The sequence below is a fragment of the Trematomus bernacchii genome, unplaced genomic scaffold, assembly GCF_902827165.1.
Source record: "Trematomus bernacchii unplaced genomic scaffold, fTreBer1.1, whole genome shotgun sequence".
Taxonomy (NCBI): domain Eukaryota; kingdom Metazoa; phylum Chordata; class Actinopteri; order Perciformes; family Nototheniidae; genus Trematomus; species Trematomus bernacchii.
The window spans coordinates 2,730,193-2,745,451 of record NW_022987839.1 but is presented as its reverse complement, the minus strand read 5'-3'; the positions used below and the strand labels follow the sequence as shown (position 1 = coordinate 2,745,451).

At 41.3% G+C, this 15,259-nt stretch overlaps 1 protein-coding gene across 1 annotated transcript in view; it reads left to right on the top strand.

Moving 5' to 3' along the window:
- zfyve9a (zinc finger, FYVE domain containing 9a) overlaps positions 1-12,851 on the top strand; it is a 31,983-nt gene extending 19,132 nt beyond the window's left edge. Inside the window, exons 11-19 of the mRNA XM_034152997.1 lie at positions 340-564; positions 2,188-2,270; positions 3,552-3,656; positions 5,644-5,794; positions 5,995-6,075; positions 7,036-7,198; positions 7,826-7,931; positions 9,617-9,793; positions 10,050-12,851. Of these exons, the coding sequence (XP_034008888.1) occupies positions 340-564; positions 2,188-2,270; positions 3,552-3,656; positions 5,644-5,794; positions 5,995-6,075; positions 7,036-7,198; positions 7,826-7,931; positions 9,617-9,793; positions 10,050-10,211 (1,253 nt within the window). The 3' untranslated portion in view covers positions 10,212-12,851. The remainder of the gene's footprint in view (positions 1-339; positions 565-2,187; positions 2,271-3,551; positions 3,657-5,643; positions 5,795-5,994; positions 6,076-7,035; positions 7,199-7,825; positions 7,932-9,616; positions 9,794-10,049) is intronic.
- Positions 12,852-15,259: the final 2,408 nt, after the last annotated feature.

Sequence of the window (15,259 nt, the reverse complement as noted above, 5' to 3'; positions counted from 1 at the left end):
GCATATAATTAGTAACATGAACCCTTTGTGGGTAATATGAGGCTCTAGGGCAAACATATCTTTATATTCATTGCTGTAGAACTCAATTCAGAGTCAGCAAGGCTCCAAACATTCCACACAATAATCCAAAGTATCCATTTAAAGCCTGGTTCTTTCTCAAACATACTGCAACATTACAGTGCCCAACACACTTTTCTGTATTTACCCCACCCCTTTCCGAAGAAAAGTGTAATATTACTGCTATTTTCTCCCCCACCACCATGCTGTTTCACCAACCCCCCCTCTTTATCCTCACATCTCCTATGCCACTAACCTCTCTCCTCTCCTCCCCTCCTAAAGGCAACGTGCTGAGCCACCTGAGTCACTCGTTCTTCACGCAGAGCTTCCTGGGCAGTAAGGAGCACGGGGGCTTCCTGTACATCAGCCCTTCCTTCCAGTCGCTGCAGGACCTGCTGCTGCCCAACCCGCCCTACCTCTTTGGCCTCCTCATCCAGAAGTGGGAGACGCCCTGGGCCAAAGTCTTCCCCATCCGCCTCATGCTGCGGCTGGGCGCAGAGTACCGCTGTGAGTCAGGGCTTCTGGGGTTCTCACTGTAGACGGTAGCAATAGTGATAGGGTACTTAATACAATTTAATGTTATTTTAAAGCGTTTACACACCGTTTTATTCACATTTAGTTTTATTGTCTGTGAAGAAAATGCAAAAAAATCTCTATACACACACAAATACAATTTCAAAAGTGAATTCTTGTCCTTGGAAACGTAGTATTAATATAATACTATATTTGTTATGGAGCTTTCTTTAATAACACATGATCTCCATAAGCAGATTATTGTTTTCCAGTAAACGTGGAAGTGTAGCTTTTCATATTTTAATGCATTTTGCCATTTTTTCGCTGTTAGAAAAGTACCTAGTTTGCATTACAAGCAAAGAGATCAAGGACATTCTGGGTGACAGAGCAAGGCACCTGGCTACCAGAGAAATCCAAGCTGGAATAGTTTGTAGTTCCTGCTTGTAGTTTTAGTTCTCTCACAGCGCTGGATGCAGGAAAGAAAGATTTTGCAGCTGATTTTGCAGCTTCAAACTCTGCTTTCTGTTTTAATTTGAGCACACTCTAAGAAATGTATTGCTTTATTCATTTTTCAACAACATTTATAAGATATCTACACATTAGGGGCAGGATTTTCCTTTAACAAAATGTATATGTTTCTGTCATTAGAACCAAATGTCACAATTTGGAGAAAGGGAGAGCTTAGAGTGTCAGTGTCCTCTTATGGTTGGTTTGATGGTTTCTTTTGGTAAATATTCAGATCTCGTTTAATCCAAATAGCTTAGTATGTCAGTTGTCAGAAGACGCCTTTATACATCAAACTAGCCTGCGTTTCTCACGGCTTCTCGCATGAACCAGGACGTCTTGTGAGGGGGTTTATCGGAGAGCCTCCTCTCCCCCAAATCCCCTCTCTCTCAGCCGAGCTGCCTGCCTCCGCTAAGCCTCGCCTGCTTCCAGCCTGGATGGAATACATTAACACGGCCACATACAGTCCAGGCCCTTCAACACTAAAGACCCTCATCACCTCAAATGAATCTGCCTAACAAACGGTGTAGCTCTCTAAGTCATCACCTCTGACCTGTAGTAGTGTCCAGCGGTTTGTGCAGCACGCCATCGCACAGATCTCCGCTGAACTGCAGATTTGTTTTTTATTGCTAATGAGAGTTTGTGGCGAGAGCTTTTTTTCCAGCTGTTTGCTGAGATAAAGCTAAAAATAGTCATCTAAGAAGCTTTGGTTGCTGGTGAAAACACACCCTTAGTTATCAGTTGTGGATTAGGAGTGTTCCTCTTAACGGCAGGGGGTGCTCTCTTTTTGATGTGTGGGGTCTCTTCAGTTCATTTGCATTAATGAGTGAAGAGGAAAAAAACACAGGAAACGCAACTTGGAAAACCTGGAAACACCTGCAAAGCAAAGCAAAAATAGGCATGGAACCGAGAGTGGGGAAATAAATGAATATAATACAAACAATCAATAAGAAATGTTTTAACAGCAGCAAAGTACAGTTCAAATCATTTTAATGTTTTCTAAGACCTTTCTATGTAATGCCACACATTGTTGAAATATTTATTCTAGATAACATGTTGGTTGTAATACCTTTCCATTGTGGATTTATCAACAACTAACATTTTGTTTTGCAGTCTACCCCTGTCCGCTGTTCAGTGTGCGCTTCAGAAAGCCGCTCTTCGGAGAGACCGGTCACACTATCATGAATCTGCTCGCAGTGAGTGCCTTTGTTTTTCTCTTCCTGTATTATTATTTATTTCCAAGGCTTAAGAGTTCTGCTTTATGTTGTTGAGGAATAGCATTTGCCTGGAATACATTTTCCAAACTGTAGTGCACTCTCTGAAGTCAGACAGAGATGACACGTTACCAGGGTTGCAGTCGAATAGTCCATTTAGCTTAGGAACCTTCCTAACGGAGTGAAATGACCCGGAAGTCCCTCAGTGGCAGCCATGATAAGTGCCGTTCGAATTTTTTAGATGATAGGAAAGGAGGTTTCAAACTTCCTTTATAAACACTGGACCTCCCTAACCGAAAGGAGAGGAGAAAATGCTGCCCCACAATGCCTTGCGGCCGCAGAATTTGCCGTCACACAACATTCGGCCGTTCACGGAAACAACCGATTATGAACGAGAAATGATATCATGAAAGTTACGGTGCTTATTAAGCTTTTTAAAACGTATGTGGTAAGTTGCCAAAGTGCTTTGTTTTGAACGTAATCAGTATTATAATCAAAAAGAGAAATTTGAACGTTAGTTTTTTACTGAAATGATCAAATAAAGTCAACATTTCACAGTCTTTACTGAGCTGTGTGGGGTTTGTTCAACTTTTAAAAGATGTTTGAATGGTGATATACACAGTGATAGATGTTAAGGACTAACGTTTATAATAAATACATTTGTATTGATTTTAAGATCTTTTCATACAATCATACGTATTGGGATCATTTGTATTAATGAGGACCGGAGGGAGAGGGTGACGAGCATAAGTTTCACTTTCCTTTTTTATTTCAATTCCAACTTTGGTCATGAAGAATATGTTTCTCTGTTGTCCCCGTTCATAAAGCATAAAACAACAGCATCAGAGCACGGTGCAGAGTCTCTAGATGAGTTTACAGTAGTCCCTCGTTCTATTAAACATTAAACATCCATGTTGTAGTCCGCTGTATAGAAAACTGTAGTTTCCATAGTTTCCCCACAGCAGCAGGCGCACATTTATGACGTCCGCTGGCGCATCATAAACACGTCGGATAGTGAAAGTGCAGTCGATTCTCTAAAGTACCGCAGTCTCTTCTCCTAAGTCCTTTTGAATTCTCCTATCCACTATCCCTTAACCCCGTGACGTTTCACTCAGAGGTCAAGGGATAGACGATAGGGATAGACGATAGGAGCTGATTTTTGGACTATTCGACCGCAACCCCAGTCTCTTTACGTATTTGACTCTCATGCAGATAAATCATTTTAATAATACAGTATTCCTTTCCTCTTCGTCCCTGTCGAAGGACTTCCGTAACTACCAGTACACGCTGCCGGTGGTGAAAGGTCTGGTTGTGGACATGGAGGTGAGGAAGACGAGCATTAAGGTCCCCAGTAACCGTTACAATGAGGTGAGTGCCCTGCAGCTGAGAAACACTCTAACATCACAAAAAATGATTGCAATTTCTAAGAGCTCAGTGAACATTACACATGGCTCATTGTGTCCAGTCCAAAAGCAAAATATATTCAACTAAATACAAAGTATAACAGAGAAAGCAAGAAATATCCTAAAAGCTAAAAACCATCGTTAGCATTATTACTCCAGATATCTACTCAACACTATCTGCACTTCGTTTCTCAAAACATAAGGTTGTCACATCTAGAACATTCAACTTCAATATACTTTAAAAAACATCCTTATTCAATACCATTTTTCATACCAAAAGAGAAATTGTCACATTTTAATAAAGGCATAACAATTCAGAAGGCTAAAATGTTTTCTTTACGTGGTCAATATCACAGCAGAATGACTGTTGTAAACATCAACAACAATGCGTGCAACAAAGAATAGATGGCTAGATGTATAAATATGGTGCAAATATTAAAGGTATGCAGGAGAAACTACTACTACTTCTACTACACTACTGCTACTACTAATGCTACTACTAATGCTACTACTACTACTACTTCTACTACTACTACTACTTCCACTACTACTACTTCCACTACTACTACTTCCACTACTACTACTACTTCCACTACTACTACTTCTACTACTACTACTACTACTTCTACTACTACTACTACTTCCACTACTACTACTACTACTTTCTACTACTACTACTACTACTTCCACTACTACTACTTCCACTACTACTACTTCCACTACTACTACTACTTCCACTACTACTACTTCTACTACTACTACTACTACTACTACTACTTCTTCTACTACTACTTCTACTACTACTACTACTACTACTACTACTTCCACTACTACTACTACTACTACTACTACTACTACTACTTCCACTACTACTACTTCCACTACTACTACTTCCACTACTACTACTACTTCCACTACTACTACTTCTACTACTACTACTACTACTACTACTACTTCTACTACTACTACTACTACTTCCACTACTACTACTACTTCCACTACTACTACTACTACTACTACTACTACTACTACTACTTCCACTACTACTACTTCCACGTCTACTATCAGGATCCAGTTCTCTCTCTCTTTGTTATTATTATCTTGATTGACACTGCTTTCATACCAGCCAAACTCGTTTTCTTGGTAGCTCGCTTAATCTACAAAACCTTTCTATTCAAACATGTTTGGCATAAAAGCAGATTCTAGAAAAGGAGAGAAGGCAGAGAAGTCTCATGTTGCACGATTAAGCTCTTTCCTCCATAATAATAAATCATCTCTCTAACGAAATGAAACCCTCCACCAGACTAATGACATCAGTGGAGGAGGCTCCCTTTAAGCTCATGAATATCTCACACACACACACACACACACACACACACACACACACACACACACACACACACACACACACATGTTCAGTCTGTGTAGGTGATGTGTGACAAACTCTCCAGGGCCCTGCAGCTGATCCGTATGCGTGGGAGAGTTATAACGCTCCCTTGAGGGTGTGAATGAACGTCTGACCAGAATAAGAAGCAGAGAAATAGAGCCTTGGTGAAGAGCTGGGTGTAGCGTTTGGCTGCGGATTCTCCAACAGATGGGAATGCAGTAATGTGAAGTGGGGAGCGTTTCTCAACAGCTTGCAGACGAGCGATCAGCGCAGCAAGTGGTTAAAGCCCTCCAGATTCTCACTTTTATTTCTGATTTGCGAAGGGCGTCTTCAAAGAGAGGGAGGGGATTTAGCAGAATTAGCGTGTGGATCTTTCTACTATTGATACCCACCCCTGTCAACGGCTTCTCCACACAATCTGTCATCTTAACGCCGTCTCATTCCACTCGAGGACCTCACCCACATTCCCTCTGCAATTAGGCTTATCCAGGCGGCCTCTGGGTGCGTTTACTGAAACACAACAGAGGGCAGATTAATTATACATGGGTTTTATTTGTCCATGCAGCTGATGAAGGCCATGAATAAGTCCAACGAGCACGTGTTGGCCATGGGGGCGTGTTTCAACGACCGGGCCGACTCTCACCTGGTGTGTGTCCAGAACGATGACGGGAACTACCAGACGCAGGCCATCAGCATCCATCACCAGCCCCGCAAAGGTGCCGACACGCAAACACATCCATTACCTTTCCTTTCAGCTCTCTCCGTCTGCTTTTTAATATCTGGAGCTCTGAAAATCCTCCTCCTGACTGTCTGATGTTACTCTTTGTCCTGGCTGTTCCCCTGAAATATAATTCAACCTCGATCTATTGTTGATTTGTGACGTTCAACTGAAGTTGTGATTATTTTTGTTCTACAGTTACTGGAGCCTGCTTCTTTGTGTTCAGCGGTGCTTTGAAAGCCTCGTCTGGCTTCTTAGCCAAAACCAGCATTGTTGAAGGTGAGAAAAGTAACGTCAAAATACATGTTGGCTGTAAAAAGGCTGAAATAATAGTTGAGAGAAATGTTTGAAGCTACCTCGCAAAGCTCTCGCTACACAGAAAGAATATTTGGGCACAAATTGTTCAAAATGTAATGGTTTAAACTGACCAACTGGGAAAGTGTCTATACTGTTTATAACATTAATTAGGCTGTGGGGGGGAAATATAAAAACAAACCAATGAGAAAATGCTTCCTGGTAATGTGAATGTTGGGTTAATGTTTTAATTTGCAATGTATTTTATTACCTGAAATACACAAAAAACAGACATCCACATCTGGTTGCTTGATCTGTAAACAGCCTCTCAATATACTTTCATAAAATGTACTAGATCATGATACTGTATATAATATGTATATCATGATACACAAGGTTGTTGTCGTCATTTTTCCCACCGATATCTTCATCTGACAACTATTTTACCATCAATTATTCCACTGTTCATTTTTTTATTTAGTCTGCAAATATTTTTTAAACGCCCATCACAATTTTCTGAAGTCTAAGGTTAGAGTCCACAAAGTCAAAACATATCAACTAACAGCAATATCAAACGGAGAAAGAAGTAAATCCTCACATTTAAAAGCACTGAATGTTGTGCTTTCCAGCGATTTGTTATTGTACCTCCATAACGCTTCTGGGTCTCATAAAAACACTATTTTACAAAATGGTCAAAACATGTCTGGAGAGGTTGAGTTGGACTCTTGTGTTCTTGTGGTGTTCATGGTCCAATCAATGATCTCCTCTGTCCAGCTGCATCGTTACCCTCATCATGAAGTTATCTGATCCTCATGTGTTAAGTCAGCGGCGTTTCCTCTTTTAAACTATTCATTGTTAATGGAAATGGTTGAGTAATTGACTTGCAGATAATTAGACTCTTTGTTTCAGCAGTAATCGTGATAATGGCTCTTTTTTTTTTCTCAGACGGTGTAATGATCCAGATCACAGCGGAGACCATGGACTCTCTACGGCAAGCCCTGAGGGACATGAAGGACTTCAGCATCACCTGTGGGAAAGCAGACCAGGAGGAGAACCAGGAGCTCGTCCACATCCAGTGGACAGAGGACGACCACAACTTCAACAAGGGGTGAGAGGGGGGAGAGGGAGGAAAGAGGAAAGAGAACAGACGGGGAGAGGGAGGGCGGAAGAGACGCGCTTATCTCACGGACAATTGAGCTGATGGGTTCCCAACCGCCGCTTTACTACTTTGCTATAAAAGCGTATTATGCATGCTCGGGGAATCCTTCTGGAGGAAAGGGTTGCCGGGTGGAATGATGTGGTTTGACGAGGCTTTGAGATACACACCAACGCAATCAATTTGACAGCAGTCATGATAAAATCTGCAAATTGAAATGCGAGTGGTTTCAGCTAGGGGTGCATACCCACCCGGTGTTACCGAAATACCGGTTACTGGTGGCTACAGTATACCGTGCCGAAAATATATTTTTTTATAAAAGTGAGGGTCTGTAACCACTGCCAGTCTGAATGGTGGGGTCTGTAACCAAAAATAAAATGGTGGTTTTAGGATTTGGAGGAAGATATTTTTGGTTGTGAGGGTTACGCATATCCATTATATGCTTTAATGTTTTGTTTCTGGCCAACCTCAGCCACAGTCTTAGGCCAGTGATCTCCCTACGAGCCTTCCACTGTAATATCTGTCCCTGAATCCTCTGTTTTATTAAACGCTGTTGTTTTCTGTGTCTTGGTCGTTCAGTGTCATCAGTCCGATCGATGGGAAGTCCATGGAGTCCATCACCAGTGTCAAGATCTTCCACGGCTCCGAGTTCAAGGCCAACGGAAAAGTCATCCGCTGGACCGAGGTAGTCGCACACTGAGGCTCATTTCACTGGTTCACCTGATCTGTACCCAGAAGGACAATTCTTCTCCCACTAGTTTGTCATTATCAACACAAATATATCATGCCTCCGCCTCGAGAATCTTGAACTGATATGGGTGGTCAAAGATCTTGAGTTATGAAAAGTGGCCATAACTCAAGAATGTATACTTTTATGAAGACAACTTACCTTCTCATGACATCATACTATCACTTTTTACTGATACTGTATAACGTGATTATTTTATGATTATACTATGACTTTCTTTTATGCCATATTATTTTTTTGCATTACTATACTATGACTGTTTTAAAACATTTTCTGTACTAATCTAGTCATCTCCTAAAGCAGTGGTTCCCAACCTTTTTCAGTCAGGCCCCCCCTTGGGTAATTGGAAATATTTTCGAGCCCCCCCTAACTTGGTAGAATTAATTGTATATAATGTATAGTTGTATATAGTTGTACAAACATTACATTTTCTCTGCTAATAATAACAAGACAAAAATATCCAACTATAATTGTATTATGGATTGAACATGAACAGAAGTGCTTGTATTGGCAGATGACCCTGTGCCACTGTGAAATAATGAGGCCTAATTTAAACAATTACAAATACGTTTTATCGATCCGGTTCTTTAACAGTATTGTTATAGGTTATTTTTTAGGGGAAAAACTAAACAAATTAGAAACAGAATTCACATTGATTTATGTTATGTATAGTGTGGATTCTGGGCTGCTAGCACACATGACATACCTGCAGTGGTGGTAGTAAGTAGAATTACTCAAGTACTTTACTTATATTGAGGTACTTAAGTATTTTTGCTTCTTTGTACTTTTACTCCACTACATGTATTTAATACCTTTAGTTACTTTACAGATCTGGATGAATGATGTGAAATATAATCAACTCTTAAATCAGACTTTAGTTCCACCTGGAGTAAATTCACAAGCTACCCTGCAGTGTACTACTTTTACTTAAGTACTTGATCTGAGTACTTCTTCCACCGTACACGTAATTGGGGCAACAGAACTCCGAGTTAAGGAAGTTGAAAACGGTGCATTTCCCCGTGTGAATATGATGCCTTTTGGCCAGCTGATGGACAGATTGCTCGTGTTTCCGCGAAAAATACTTATGGCGAATGAGCATTGACCAAATCGAGCTCTGTAGATTGTCACTTTTGAACGCTCTGTTCTCCACCGGCGGATCGGTGTGTGCACGGCGCTGCAGCGAGTCTGTGAGCCCCCCAGGTTGGGAACCACTGTCCTAAAGCGTGTAATGTGCTATATACACACTATATGATGTGCAGTATACTTAACAAGGATTTAATTCAGAAGATTACAGTCATAACTTTAGTCTCTGTTTCTGTACTATTGGAGCTGTTTGTGTTGAAAAGTAAGAACATTGTTAGAGACAGAATCACAGCCCTCATTTAAAACCTGTTCTGCCTCTCAGTTTCTACGACTGTTTTAAAAAAAAATGTCTACTAATCTAGTCATCTCCTAAAGCTTGTAATGTGCTATATACACACTATATGATGTGCAGTATACTTATGTCACATGTATGTGTCATAACTTTAGTCTCTGTTGCTGTACTATTGGAGCGGTTAGTGTCAGAAACAGAAACACGGCCTTTAATTAAGATCTTTTATTTGATGTGTCCTGCCTCTCAGGTGTTCTTCCTCCGGAGCGAGGACCAGCCCAGCGGTCTGAGCGACCCGGCGGATCACAGCCGGCTGACGGAGAACGTGGCGAGGGCGTTCTGCGTGGCGCTGTGTCCCCACCTGAAGCTGCTGAAGGAGGACGGCATGGCCAAGCTGGGCCTGAGGGTCACGCTGGACTCAGACCAGGTGGGGAACCTCTTATAATATGTATTATATTATATTGTGTATCATCGTAGTGTTTAGTTGGACTGTAAATAAAACTTAGGGACAAAAGCAGCACGTTTTTTGTGGAATCGTAGATATGACATATAGATATTTGTATTTTTTTGTGTGTAAATACTAATAACTTAAAGACCTCAGAGACCATATCAATTGAATCTTGATGTTTTGCTGACAGTAGTGTGTAGCGAGGATCCAGTCTAACATGTTGTCACGGTTACAGGTGGGTTACCTGGCGGGCAGTAACGGGCAGGCCCTCCCCCCTCAGTACCTGAGCGACCTGGACAGCGGTCTGATCCCCGTCATCCACAGCGGGGCCTGCCAGCTGAGCGAGGGCCCCGTCGTCATGGAGCTCGTCTTCTACATCCTGGAGATCGTCTCGTAGGAGCCTCCGAACCCCCGTTTACTTTCTGACGTCAACCCCCCCCCCCCCTCCAGCCGTTTGACCTTCACCAGAGCCCGGAGACTGAGGCGGGTCGCAGCATCTCGTCAGCATCTCGTCAAAACTATGCATCGAGTAGCCGGGTTCCTGATCACATGACCCTCAGCTGACAGAAACCCTGACCCCTGCTGGTCCTCTGAGGCGCTGCGAGCAGGACACACACACCTGAGGTCAGACTGTCAATCAGTGTGTGTCACAGCGCCGTGATCAACTCCCTGGAAGGATTTATCGTATTTACATCATTATATTTTACACTAATTAACAGAAAAATAGGATTAGTCGGAACTCTACAAAATCGAATGACTTCATTTAATCATCCGACCTTATTTATGATTTACTCTAACAGTCGATTAGAGAAGCAATACCATTATTAAACGTAATATGCAAATGGAATTTTCTTTACAATATTATAAATTATCATAACTAAGATGTCTAATAAAAAGGTATTTAATACACACTCATTTTAAGGGTTTTAAAAATAAAACGCAAAGGATATAAGTGAGTTGAATTTAAGAAGGTGCTCTATTTATTTTATTTATCTCCAGCAGTCGGATCCTATTCCACTCAGAATTTCTCCCAAGATCCCGCCTAGCTCCACTTCTGCTACACCTCATTTTTATTTGTATTATATCTGGCAGCTGAGCAGTTTCATGTGGTTGCTTAGCGTCACATTTCAGAGGTGCAGAAACGAAGGACTTGATGAATAGTAACGCAATAAACTATTAATAATAATAATAACATCCTTATTAAATGGTGGTTTTCTGTTGATCAGTGTAAAAACTAAAGCCACTTGTAAAACAATGATTTCCAGGGAGGGTGGATACTTTCGAAGCTGTAGCTCATCGTCACGGTAACGTCACGGTAACGTCACTGTGGCAGCCGGCGCTCCTGAAGCTCTGTGTAGCACGGAGACTCGTATCTACTGCTGAAAGAAGTCCGGACTATTCCTTTTTGCAGCAACGTTAACAAAAAGGAACTCTTTAAATCATCCGATGAGGAATTCCAAGGTGTTCCTGTGTGGTGATTTTGATTGTATTTGTTGCACCGTGGTGCTCAGTGCCTGCAGCAGAGATCCATCAAACAGAAAAAAGAGACATTTAGCTTCACCTCTTTTAAGCTTTACCATCAAACACCAGAGGCTTTACTTCACGTACCTGTTGTTAACCTTTTTGTAAGCGGCATCTGTAGCCTCCAGAGATGAAGACGGCGTTACTGAAGCAACAGAAAGCCCTTTTGTCCAACAGCAGATAAAAGGAATCGGAAAAAGCTTTATTGACAAACTGGATCTGAACATGAAGCTCATCATCATCAGTGCTCGTTGTGTGTCCTCCACTCAAGTTATTTCAAGGAGAATAACTGTTGAAGATGTAAAGATATATAAATAAATATATATATATATAAGAACTGTATTAATTTGCAGAAGCAGTGCACTGGATTCTAAGCCATTAACAGGAGAGTGAGAGCGAGCTGCCGTTGTGTCCTGAAAGACGTTTTTATTTTCCAACGGCAGAAGAGACAAGTGTTATTGAAGATCCTGCAGAAACAAAGAGTTGGATTTGGACCTGAATCTGAATGTATCATCCTTCCAAAATCATCCCACTAAAGACTTTTCAAAACGTTTCGTAGGAACCGTGCAGATTTTTAGTTCCTGTGCGTCCTCACACAGATCTGCTCTGGACTGCGCTCTCCTGCAGCTTCATGGACCTGGAACAATTAAAGAATGTATTCCTCCTGTTTCTGTTACAAATCTGCAATGTGTGTGTTTTTGTTTCTGGCTAGACTAATCACCAAAAACCACCCTGTCATGTCCAAATGCTCTGTACAGCGTATCTATCATTCTGCATTATGGCAATTCCTCCAGTTTTAAATCAAGCTCATGGAAAAGCAGAAGGGGCTACACAAACAAAATACTGTAAGGGTTTTTTTTAAAGCAAAAACTCGTCGTCATAAGTGAGAATCAGACAATCACGTGGAAATCTGCAGACGAGCCTTCTGAGTTAGACCCGTAGCATTTAGTTTATTTCTCAATCTGAAGTATTTTAGGATCTCGTGTAGCAGAGTAACGCTAGGTCATCAGTTCTGGGTTTATTACTGTGATCAAACCAGAGCGTCTCGATCACTGTGTGACGTTCATCTGGTCTTAGGAGTTAACGAAGAGGAGACAAGGAGTTATTTTTTCTGTTGTTTTTTCGACGCGTGCAATATGTCCTGAATCCAAAAGAAAAAAGGTGCAATTTGTTTGACTGAAAAAGTAGCATTTTGTTTTTTTTATTCAGTTGTAAAATGTTACACTCCTAAATTATAACACTGCATGCAAACCAGCTTGAAACGGTGAAGAGAGAAAATCAACTTTGCATTTTGACAGTTATATCTTTTTAAGTTTGTGGATGAAATCAAAAGATAAATCCATTCGTTCATAAACCGGGTTTTGGTATCCATTTTTTTTAATAAACATGTCAAAAAAATTTAAAAAGCCAAAAACCCTGTGCATCTTTGGTTTCCTTTACACTACAAATGTCAAGAAAAGTGGTCTTTATGAAAAACTGTAGTATATGTAAAATAAATACTTATAGAAAATTGAAATTTGTTGGAGTGGTTTTTAGTTTCTACCTCGGTAGGTTCAACGGTTTCATTTCAACTCGAGTAAAACATGACAATGCAAAATTAAAACAAGAGTTTTTAATTGGTACATTTTGAAGCAGGATAGGCAGATTCAATCCACAATTTAAAACAAAATATAGCCTCGATTCTTCAACATGACATCATCGTTCTTTAGAAACACGTTTTACCAGAAATTAAAATGTTTCAGTGTTTTAAATAAACCTAAACATGCATTGATTCATGAAGTTTTCCTCAGAAGGAGAAACAAATGTGACGACCACCGTAACTATAGGCAACCGAGTAAGCAGAGGTAAATCTGTAGAAGTGGCTCAGAGAGTCGGGCTGCTGCAGAGACACTATTTCAAGTATACTACGTCATGGAGTGGCGCCGAATGCTGGGCATTTAAACAGTGCTTCGGCGCCACTCCATGACGTAGTATACTTGAAATAGTGGCTCTGCAACAGGTTTACTCGACATTGAGAAACGCCCACGGTATGGCTTCTTGTGGAGCATTGATTATAACGCTGCAGGTGAACATTTAAAGGGTCAGTTCACTCATTACCAAAAACATATATTTCTCCTTCCTCTAACTGCACTATGTCTTCTGGTCATTCTTTATAAATCTAACCAGGAGAAAGATGCTCCAATGAAACCACTTACTAGTTACTAAATGTTAGATTTTTTAAATCCACCTTGACAGTAAATATAGGGTCTGTCCCGTGGTTGTTTTTACATTTTGTAGGGATTTTTTTGTCCCTCTGACCTGGCTTAAAGTTGAGATTGTAAATTCATTATTGTCCTTGAAAATTATTTTATTGGTTTTTTGTTGTGTTACAAATTACATATTATTATTTTTTACTCGATCTTCATGGGTTTATGGGTAAGTAAGTAAGAAGATGGGAATCCTTCCTCTAATTTGAGTGAACTGGCCCTTTAAAACCACGGAGATGCATAGTTGGTAAAAGTTGTGCTTCACCTTGTAAATGAATAGTTGGACATTTTGATGAGACACCACTCACGTCTGTACGGTCTGATCATCTCACTGCCAGAAGCAAATAACCCTATTTCCCAAAATGTCAAACTATTCATTCAACTAAAGTATGTAGAGAATAAGATCATCCAACTATGTTTACTAAAAGATGAACTATCATGAGTTATAATGGATGTCTATCTTTGTAGATGATTAAAGATCAGCTCAGTTTGTACTGTTGAGTGTAAACAAGACAAATATAAATCTAACGCACGCAAAGCCACAGAAAGGTCAGTGTGCAGTTTAGTGGTTCCACAGTGAGAGAACAAAGAAGGTGCCGAAGAGGGAGTGTGCTCTTTATATTAGTTAAATAAATTGTACCTTGGCTTGCTCCTTTAACACATATATGAGAGACGCTGCATCTGCCAGTGTTCTCGCGCTGAAAACAAGATACATTGAGTTGGGAGACAGTGCCGGATAGTTGGGATTTATTTAATGGGTTTTGTATGGCTTACTAATTACTTACTAATAGCAAGTGTACTACCTACAGTAGATGGCGGTTGGTAAAGAAGCATTGCTGTGTGTGTGTGTGTCTTTCTGTCTGTGTCCGTGTGTGTGTGTGTCTGTCTCACTCCGTCTGTGTCTGTCTGTCTGTCTGTGTCTGTCTGGCTGTCTGTGTGTCTGTCTGTCTGTGTGTGTGTGTGTCTGTCTGTGTCTGTCTCTGTCTCACTCTGTGTGTGTGTGTGTCTGTGTGTCTGTCTGTCTGTGTGTGTCTGTCTGTGTCTGTCTCTGTCTCACTCTGTGTGTGTGTGTGTGTCTGTCTGTCTGTGTCTGTCTGTGTGTGTCTGTCTGTGTCTGTCTCTGTCTCACTCTGTGTGTGTGTGTCTGTCTGTCTGTGTGTGTCTGTCTCACTCCGTCTGTGTGTGTCTGTCTGTCTGTGTGTCTGTCTCTGTCTCACTCTGTGTGTGTGTGTGTCTGTGTGTCTGTCTGTCTGTGTGTGTCTGTCTGTGTGTGTCTGTCTGTGTCTGTCTCTGTCTCACTCTGTGTGTGTGTGTGTGTCTGTCTGTCTGTGTCTGTCTGTGTGTGTCTGTCTGTGTCTGTCTCTGTCTCACTCTGTGTGTGTGTGTCTGTCTGTCTGTGTGTGTCTGTCTCACTCCGTCTGTGTGTGTCTGTCTGTCTGTGTGAGTGTGTCTGTGTGTGTCTGTCTGTGTGTGTGTCTGTCTGTGTCTGTCTCTGTCTCACTCTGTGTGTGTCTGTGTGTCTGTCTTTCTGTGTGTGTCCGTGTGTGTGTCTGTCTGTCTGAGTGTGTCTGTGTGTCTGTCTGTCTGAGTGTGTCTGTGTGTCTGTCTGTGTCTGTCTCTGTCTCACTCTGTGTGTGTGTGTGTCTGTCTGTCTGTCTGTCTGTGTCTGTGTGTGTGT